A 10,387-nucleotide genomic window follows, 5' to 3' on the forward strand; every position below is an offset into this window, starting at 1 on the left:
GTCCGACATTCTCGACAATAAAGATGAGCATTGCATTGGGTAAAATTATCATTACTATGTAATATTAAATAGTTGTCTGAATTCATACTTCATATCGTCATACCTCCTCACGCGCACTCTCTTCATTGTCAAATATCTGCTCTGGCAGCTCTTCATCTTCTGGAATGAAATCCAGCTCAGAAACACTGTGTAACGAAGTGTCATCATTTGCAGATAGCCCCTCTTTTTCTGGATCGTATCCAAGAAAACTGACTTCTGGATCATCTTCAGACTGGGGCAGCGGCTTTTCACAGGTGTCCATGACTAATACATTGTTTGCAGCAACTGAAACAGGTGAGGGTGGGCGTATCCAATCATCGTGAGCCATGTATACGAATTTTAACATGAAGTATGGAGGTTCAGTTTGAAGAGAACCCAACCAGTCATACACGGAAGACATAACAGCATCTATTCGAAACCGCCTTCGAAGTGTGCCGAAACTTGGATGTCAGACAGCAATGGTAAAGTGGGCCTCTCTCTTTCCAGGCTCTGAAGGTGTTCTTGACTTTCTCGCTTCCCTCAGAGGTTCAATATTTTGGTTGTCTTCCAAGTCAGGATGTTCTTTCTCCTTCTCCAACTTTTGTCTTTTGTGTTCCTCCTTCAGGCAATCAGCTTCTAGCAATTCTTCGTATGCTCTTTGCTGCTCTGCTCGTAGAGCAACACGTTCCTCAAACCCAATAAAACAGATGAGGAGCCTTCTTTGCTACCAAAAGGGCTTTTCATCAGTGACTCATCATCACTTGAGTCATCATCATAAACTGCGACTACCTTGGGCTTTGTCATCAAGTAAAACCTAGCACGTGACAACTCGTAGGTTTTACAATAGTTCACTACAGTAAAAGGTACTCCTAAGTCATCTTCTTTTATTGCTGCTGCTTCAAAATTTCCTAGATCAACCTCCATATTTAGCTCGTCTTCTTTAGATAAATACACTTTGATGGCTTCTTGTAGTACGTCATCTTTTGTAAAGTTAGAGGGAACTGAAATTGGTCTTGTTCCACCTCCTTGAATTTTTCTTACATGTTTGTACTTTTTAATCTTCTCGTCGTAATTCAGCCATCCAAGCGAAATCTTCCTTGTTTTTTTGGTGATATCAGTATCACTTGTGCCAGTTGATTCCTTTACGTTATTTTGGAACTTTTCCTTTCCAGTGGTTTTCTTTTCTTTTCTTCCTCTTAAAAGCATGTCAATAAGTTCCTTTATTCTGTTATTATTATTCAGTTTCTTTTTCTTATCTTCCCTTTCTTCAAAGAATGATCTAAGAGCACAAAGATCTCCTCTGGCTTTTATGTGATATTAATTCTTCAAAATATCATCACTTGCTACTTGAATAGCAGTGGCATCTATCTATGATAAATAAGCAATAGTAAAAGCAATCAGAATAAAGGTGCACCGTTACACCGCTGCTGTAACACAAATACAGACATTATTACCGAAAGCCCTTGCATTAATTTGAAATTACAGTGCAGCTATTAATTAAACCCATCAATACTACTTAGCACTAAAGAGTGATATTTAAGCAAAAGAAAAATACAGTAAGTGGATAAAATATCCTTATTAAGATTCAATAAGTTTCAGGTATCTAACAGTTGCACTCTTGTGAGTACTTGCTACATTTTTACAATTGCGGTGACTGAAATGAAAACCTGGCTACTTGCTACCTTACTGGCCCTTAAGCCATGAAAAAATTCATAAGTCAGTACGAAATCGATTCAACGTTTACACCGGCAACCTACACTATAGTTTTGTCAGAGAATTTATGTATACACAACTTTATTTGGAAGATACCCAGCCTTAAAAGAGCCAAACCAGCTGAAAAATACCAAGGTTTACAAACTATTGCTTGAATATTTCTGAACAAAAAAAAAATGGCACATCTTCTAAATTCCCATGCAGTACATCCTCTTACAAAACTAGAGTTTAGGTTACATGCAGTGTCACTGAGGCTTCCCAGGCTCTTGATCTGTGTAAATGGGAAAAAGCGAAACTCAAGACACAAACCTCCCAAGCCCAGAATGTCTGGCAAGTTGCCAAAATAAAACCACTGGATTGTTGCATTTTGAAAAAGAATAATGTGTGTCCATATTACAAATGGCCAACTGAATCTCTTTCAAACAAACTGTTGCAATTCTCTCTTAGCAGTTTGTTTACACAGATCTAGAGCTCAGGGACTTATGGTAGTACTTTGTGTCCCGTACATGTCAGTAAAAATACCTTGTCATCTCTAAAAAGTTGTATAATGTCATTTCCCAACCCTCTTTCTTCAAGAAACTTGCACACCTGCAGCAACATCAATGTCATCCCAAAATATTAGTGCAAGCCAACAAATTTAATGATTTAAGGGAAAGAAAAGGAAAGGAGCTTTATGTAAGTGTCTAGTCGTTCTAGCACTCAAGCACTAATTGGGGACACTGTAAACTGAAATCAACAATATTATTGAAATCAAGTCAAATGTTACTTTTTGAGGAGAGGGGAAAACCAGAGTACCCAGAGAAAAAACTCGCGTTGCAGAGTACAGAGCCAACAAACTCAACCCACATATGATGCCGAGCCTGGGAATCTAACCTGGGCCACATTGGTGGGAGGCGAGTGCTCTCACCACTGCGCCATCCCTGCACAGATCATAAGTAGATGGGGTTTTTGAAAAATTGGGAGTGCGCTATACTTTTAATGCATGGAAAACGAGGTGGGCGAAGGGCAGTCATGCACTAAAAAGGGTACGGATATTGCTTTCTGTGTAAAAAAAAAAAAAAAAACATTAGAGTATGGCAACGTTTGATTATGCACTTAGCAAGTGAGTGGGCCACTGAAAATGCTGCAGTCACAGATCGAATTTCTCCAGTCCCGAACTCGTACTTTATGATCAGTCCCAAATTATCATACCTGCTGTAAGCAAGCAAAGAAATAAATGATCGGAAATGCGTTGTTGTACTGATCAGTCAGTCAATAGTAGTTAGACGCAAATCACAGAACCAACAAATCTCATCTGTTATCAATAATAATCGATCTTTTTAAAATCGCTATCGATTTTGGCAGAAGATTGGTTCCTTTCAAAATCATTTTTAATTATAGACAGCACCCATCTTATTTCATGAATTCTGTCCATAATTGCATTCCCAGCCTGACAACATTCAGTTTAAGCAGAGGTTTAATAAATAAAAATGGTATTCGACATTTGCATTCAAACAAATACGCCTAGCAAATAAAGTAGAGCCTAGAATTTAGCAGCCTTAAAAGCCATTTCTACCGCACTAAACAATAATTAAATTCGTTACACAGCAACGACATAACTAGAATCAGAAACTTACCTCATCTACCCCAGAGTTTGCAACAACGCTGTCATCATCCACGATGGCGGCCATGTTGTTCAGGTGGTAATTGCTTGGTAACCAAGCGACTCTAAAAACTAAAAATTCCTTTCTAAAACTCAAATTTCGAGTTTGTAAACTCGAAATTTGGAGTTTGTGAACTCGAAATTTCGAGTTTGTAAACTCCATTGGTAGTACAGTGTCTAAGTGGCTACGCACATGTACGCATTAAGCAACGCAGAGAAATTCGAAAACACAATAGGTTCAATGCCCTGACTACAGGTTGCTAAAAAACCGGCACAGCAAGATTAATTGAAAAGTGAAGGAATAACTATCTTAAGCCAATATTTCGAAAGAAAATGCCTTTCTTCATCAGGCTTTCCCAAGGAATGCTTTCGGCTTATGGAGAAAGAGAGAGGGAAAGGCATAATTCAGACAGCCGGATTATGCATCTCTAGAGTAATAACAGCCAATTTTGCCTTGATGAGCAGCCTTTCCCAATGGAAATGTGTTAGCAATTCAATTAGATCATTCAAAGTCCCTAGGTCAAAAACAGGGATTAACCAGGTATCCAGCCAAAAAAATTATGACGAAAAACAGGCGATTGAATCTCCGATTCTGACATTGGATAGATTTAGACCTGAAATAAAAATTATGAGTTTGACGTCAATTGCAGAAAATTTAATGTTACACTCGTAATGACATCCCCTCCTGTATTTTTGGTGTCAGCTATATACTGGCCGCAAATGTCCTGCCAGCCAAGCATATCTTAGGAACTTTTAATTAGGTTTCGATAAGAAAGATGAAATGGGATGCCATCGTTTTCTTATAGGCTTTCCCTCATTACATAATAGAATTTCTATTTTTAATGTCCCTTGATTAATAGTGTCTGTTAAATGCCCAGGTATTTTTTCATATTACGGGCTACATTCCTATTTATTCTGCAACAATTTTCTCCATAAACCGAAGTCATTCCTTGAGAAGCCCTGATAAAGAAAGGCGTCTTTATCTTCGAAATACTGGCTTAAGATAGTTATTCCTTCACTGTTCAATTAATCTTGCTGTGCCAGTTTAGAATCCTGTAGTCAGGGCATTAAATGTATTGTAATTTCGTTCATTTATCTTCTAGGTGCATCCCAGATTTCAGAGAAAAACTTCCTAGTTCTGACTGTTATCAAGAATGGTGGATAGAAAGTTGGAAGTTTTGGAGCGGCACATGCAAAAGCTCAGCATTGCAAGAAAGGAGGGAGACAGAAAAGGCGAGGGTTTGGCTTCTTTTAATCTTGGTAGCTACTATCAGGGCACAGCTGACTTGAACCCGGCCATAGCAAATTATGCAGAAGCATTAGCTGTGTTTAAGGAAATAGGTTACAGGGCCGGAGAAGGAGCTGCCTATGGCAATCTTTGCAGTGCTTATCGAAGTCTTGGTGATTTTAAGCAAGCCATAGCGTGTCACAATCAACATCTTAGTATTGAGAAGGAACTGTGGGACAGGACCAGAGAAGGAGGAGCCTATGGCAATCTCGGCAACGCTTATCAAAGTCTTGGTGATTTTAAGCAAGCCATAGCATACTACGAGGATCATCTTAGTATTGCAAAAGAACTGGGGGACAGGGCCGGAGAAGGAGGAGCCTATGGCAATCTCGGCAATGCTTATCAAAGTCTTGGTGATTTTAAGCAAGCCATAGCGTACCACAATCAATATCTTAGTATTGCAAAAGAAGCGGGGGAGTGGGCTGGAGAAGGGAAAGCCTATGCCAATCTCGGCAACGCTTATCAAAGTCTTCGTGATCCTGAGCAAGCCATAGCATACTACAATCAACATCTTAGTATTGCAAAAGAAGTGGAGGACAGGGCCAGAGAGGGAACAGCCTATGGCAATCTCGGCTGTGGTTATCAAAGTCTTGGTGATTTTAAGCAAGCTATAGCGTACCACAATCAACTTCTTAGTATTGCAAAAGAACTGGGAGACAGGGCCGGAGAAGGAAGAGCCTGTGGCAATCTCGGCAACGCTTATCAAAGTCTTGGTGATTTTAAGCAAGCCATAGCATACCACAATCAAGATCTTAGTATTATGAAAGAACTGGGGTATAAGGCCGGTGAAGGAGGAGCCTATGCCAATCTCGGCAACGCTTATCAAAGTCTTGGTGATTTTAAGCAAGCCATAGCATACCACAATCAACGTCTTAGTATTGCAAAAGAACTGGGGGACAGGGTCGGAGAAGGAGGAGCCTATGGTAATCTTGGCATTGCTTATCGAAGTCTTGGTGATTTTAAGCAAGCCATAGCATACCAAAATCAACGTCTTAGTATTGCAAAAGAACTGGGGGACAGGGTCGGAGAAGGAGGAGCCTATGGTAATCTTGGCATTGCTTATCGAAGTCTTGGTGATTTTAAGCAAGCCATAGCATACCAAAATCAACGTCTTAGTATTGCAAAAGAACTGGGCGACAGGGCCGGAGAAGGAGGAGCCTATGGCAATCTCGGCAATGCTTATCAAAGTCTTGGTGATTTTAAGCAAGCCATAGCATACCACAATCAACATCTTAGTATTGCAAAAGAACTGGGGGACAGGGCTGGAGAAGGAAGAGCGTATGGCAATCTCGGCAGCGCTTATCAAGGTCTTGGTGATTTTAAGCAAGCCATAGGGTACAACAATCAATGTCTTAGTATCGCGAAAGAAGTGGGGGATAGGGCTGGAGAAGGAAAAACGTATTGCGCGCTCGGCATCTGTTATGACAATCTTGGCAATTTTAAGGAAGCCATAGAGTACCACAATCAATGTGTTAGAATTGCAAAGGAAGTAGGGGACAGGGCCGGAGAAGGAACAGCCTATGGCAGTCTCGGCAACGCTTATGACGGTCTTGGTGATGTTAAGCAAGCGATAGAGTACCACAAGCAGCATCTTAGTATTGTTAAAGAAGTAGGGGACAGGGCCGGAGAAGGAAGAGCCTATGCCAATCTCGGCAATGCTTTTCAAAGTCTTGGTGATTTGAAGCAAGCCATACTGTACCACAATCAACATCTTAGTATTGCAAAAGAAGTGGGGGACAGGGCCGGAGAAGGAGCTGCCTTTTGCAATCTTGGCAACGCTTTTCAAATTCTTGGTGATTTTAAGCAAGCCATACTGTACCACAATCAAGATCTTAGTATTGCAAAAGAAGTGGGGGACAGGGCCGGAGAAGGAAAGGCCTAGGGTAATCTCGACTAAGCTTATAAAAGCCTTGGTGCTGTTAAGCAAGCCATAGAGTACCACAATCAAGATCTTAGTATCGCGAAAGAAGTGGGGGACAGGGCCGGAGAAGGAAGAGCCTTTTCGAGGCTCGGCAACATTTATCACAGTCTTGGCGACTTTAAGCAAGCCATAGAGTACCACAACCAATGTCTTAGTATTGCGAAAGAAGTAGGGGACAGGGCCAGAGAAGGAACAGCCTATGGCAATCTAGGTGACGCTTATGTCGGTCTTGGCGATTTAAAGCAAGCCGTAGAGTACCACACTCAAGATCTTAGTATTCGCAAGGAAACGGAGGACCCAATAGGGCTGGCTATTGCATGTTATCATATTGGTCTTGTTCATGAAAATTTTGACTCCTTTAGCAAAGCTCTTAATTACTATCGTCTAAGCATTTATTATTTTGATAAAACAAGGTGTCTTCTTCAGTCAGAGGATGCATGGAAAATAAGCTTTCGTGAGAAACAGCAGTTTGCATATTCTGCTTTGTGGACAGCACTCTTGAGGAATGGAGAGATTGATGAGGCTTTGTATGCTGCTGAGCAAGGACGAGCGCAGGCCTTGGCAGACATTCTGAAGATGAAATATGGCATTAATGAGAAACCTAGAGTTATGAAGAAGGTAACTTTCTCTTTTGCAGTGAAAGATCTACCTTCACAAACTGTTTTCACAGCACTTGAAGGGAACACGATCAGCTTCTGGTTACTTAGAGAAGACATAGGCATAAATTTTAGACAAAAGAAAATCGAAAATGGAAGTGCTGACTCTCTGATGAAAAGTACTTTTAAACAGATCAACGAGAGGACCGTTGTAAGATGTGAGAATCGTTTATTTGACAGACAACGCAGCAACTTCTCGAGCAGTAGGGATGGTGTTGAAGAAACCGTTCAGTCCTTTAGCCTCTCTGTGCACTGTTTGCAGCCCTTGTATGATGTCTTAGTCAGTCCTATCGCAGACTTGCTCCAGGGTGATGACTTAGTCTTTGTTCCTGATGGTCACTTTTGCCTGGCTCCTTTTTCTGCATTGAGTGACTCTGTCAGGATCCGTGCAATTCCCTCGCTGACTGCTTTAAAACTGATCACTAGTGCACCCAATGACCTCCAAATGAACAATAAAGTGCTGCTTGTGGGTGATCCGTTCTTGAAGGACGTCCCTATTTTCACCACAGACCTCATGTATGGACAGCTGCCAGGCGCAAAAAAAGAGGTGGATATGATTGGAGAACTTCTGCAGACCACGCCTCTTACAGGGAAAAATGCAACCAAAGCTGAGGTGCTGAAAAGAATGAAGTCAGTTGGTTTAATCCACATTGCTGCACATGGAGACGCCAAATTTGGAGAGATTGCTTTGGCCCCAAATCCCAAACGCACATCCCGGATCCCTAAAGAGGAAGATTACATCTTATCATTGAGTGATGTTCAAGCAGTTCGTCTTCAGGCAAGACTGGTTGTACTGAGTTGCTGCCATAGTGGCCAGGGAGAGGTAAAATCTGAGGGTATTGTGGGAATAGCAAGGGCTTTCCTGTGTGCTGGTGCCCGGTCTGTTCTGGTGTCACTCTGGGCAATTGACGATGAGGCGACCTTCATGTTCATGAAGAGTTTCTACCAACACTTGGCAGATAGAAAAAGTGCAAGTACAGCTCTTCACCATGCTATGAAATCTCTTCGGGAGACAAAAGATTATTCCGCTATAAAATACTGGGCGCCATTTGTGCTTATTGGCGATGATGTCACCTTTGAATTTGGGCAGCACAAACACGAAAAGAATGGTAAGTGCTGTTTAAATAGAACTTAAATGACTGAATCGCTGTACTCTGTACATATTTTTAATCAGGACGTTGTCAAAAGGAGCAGGTACGTTCTTCACAGAGAACTCGAACTGCTTTGGCTAATACTTGAATTAAATAATGTCTGCATTCACCGAGCCAGCTACTTCAGCTTCCTGCAGATAACTAGCTGTTTGAGCCATGTTATGATGGACTGACAGTGAAACTGATCGGTGATTGCTGGTTGCTTATGTCAAGTGAAGTAAGCTATTGAGGTCTTCAAGTCTACATGTCAAAGTAACACTGAATAGGAATTGTTGCTATTAACTAAGCACAAACAGTTAAATGAATGAATTCAGATAATAGGCCATTTTACAGTTTTTTGCTCAGCGACCTAGCCTATGAATGGCTGCGAGGCTGCCGGTGACCTTGCATTGATACAGACCTCAGTGCTTTTATCATGTAAATTGTGCTGTTGTAATTCTAATTAGTCCATATTGATATTACAAAAGCACGAAGGTTGGGTCACCAGCAGCCTCGCTTCCATTCTTAGGCCAGGTAACTTAGCTACACCTGTAAAATGGTCTATTGTTATATTATTTTCTTCCCAATAAAAACGAAATTCCTTATTGCCATTTAACCCACTACTTGTTTCTTTCTTCATTGTTTTTTTTTTTTTTTTCAGAAACGATGTCCAAAACGTGAAAAACCTACTTGGACTCTGATACGTCGATGTGTTATTTCCCTTTCTTCAATATGAGTTATTGAAAAAAATTCAATCATTGATACCTCAGTAGCAGTCAGACACAAGATATCATGCCAATTATAGTTAAAGTACCATGAGATTTCAGTAGTGTTAAGATACTGCCCAAGTCCTTACATTTGTGCCTTGTTTTGTAAGCATCTGTACCAGGATAAGTTAATCACTTGATAGAAATCAGGGACTTGGCAAAACGGTTTGATCCGTGACTGAGGATCTAGCCGTTATGTTATTTTGGCCCTTGAAAATACTTGAAAATAACTCCAACTTTTTTGGGTGACAAGTATACTCTTTAGTTTGCTATACCAACTTTCCGTTTACAATATCATCAAATGACAGTCTTGGGTATGTGTATTTTCTGTGTTTCTGTAAGGTTGGCCAAAGCTAAATAAGCAATTTAATTGTTTTGGGAGGCAAATGTCTATAAGCTAAAAAACAATGTAAGGAAAGTAGAAATGTTTGGAAATTACAAATTTTAATGTGGCATTCACATTTAAATGAGATGGAAATTCTCGAGAAGAATTCCGTTGATCATTTTATTGTCCGTCAATAATCGTCGCCAATGGCAACGCGGGCACAGGTATGCTACCATAATGACTACAACGAAAAGTGTTTTAATGAGTTTTCAAACACCCGGCTAAAAAAATTTCTACCACTTTTTGTTATTTTCTTTTTTCCCAAAAACTTCAAGCTTGCTCACAATCCTGTCTAAATTCATTAGCCAATAAAGGACACATGTATTCTCTGCTAGCAAATGTATGTTTTGTCTTTTGGGCAATTGTACAGTTTCCTGCTAGAAGAGGTCTCTTTTCTGTTGCGTTCGCTGGGCTGACAAAAACGGGAAAGAGACCTTTGCCATGGGTCGAAATTCACTGTGTTGAGCATGCACGGGGGTTACTTAGCGACAGAATCCTCACGTGATACTTCATTTGTGTGGGCTCAATTAACTACAGTGGAATTACTGTAAAGAAATGCGCGGGACACAATGGGCTCAAGTCACAGTCGGCAAACATTTCATGGAGCGTGTGGTTTGAAGAGTTCTGACCCATGGCAGAGGTCTCTTTCCTGTATTCGTCAGCCCAGCGAACACAAAAGAAAAGAGACCTCTGCTAGCCACTACTGGATTCTGGAAGTCCTATGAACTTCATCAAAGTTTCATCTATGGTTAGCTGCCTCTAAGGCTTATACAGAAATGGCTGTATCTTGTGCAACTTATCGTAATCAGCAGAGCCAGCCCTGGGTGCCTTAGCCCGCGAGCCGTTGGTTTCCCCTACGCTTTCCGA

General features: G+C 41.0%; 1 protein-coding gene and 1 long non-coding RNA gene across 2 annotated transcripts in view; both read left to right on the forward strand.

Annotated features, from left to right (window-relative positions):
* LOC138050365 (uncharacterized) overlaps positions 1–4,668 on the forward strand; it is a 39,105-nt gene extending 34,437 nt beyond the window's left edge. The window contains exon 6 of the long non-coding RNA XR_011132589.1: positions 4,477–4,668. This is a non-coding gene — a long non-coding RNA (uncharacterized lncRNA). The remainder of the gene's footprint in view (positions 1–4,476) is intronic.
* Positions 4,669–4,681: 13 nt separating this feature from the next.
* On the forward strand, positions 4,682–9,853 carry LOC138053457 (tetratricopeptide repeat protein 28-like). Its single transcript, XM_068900086.1, is given in 3 exon segments — positions 4,682–4,689; positions 4,722–8,347; positions 9,030–9,853. Coding segments are annotated over 3 exon segments (3,654 nt in total). The 3' UTR covers positions 9,050–9,853.
* Positions 9,854–10,387: the final 534 nt, after the last annotated feature.

This window comes from Montipora capricornis, chromosome 6 (genome assembly GCF_036669925.1).
Source record: "Montipora capricornis isolate CH-2021 chromosome 6, ASM3666992v2, whole genome shotgun sequence".
Lineage (NCBI taxonomy): Eukaryota > Metazoa > Cnidaria > Anthozoa > Scleractinia > Acroporidae > Montipora > Montipora capricornis.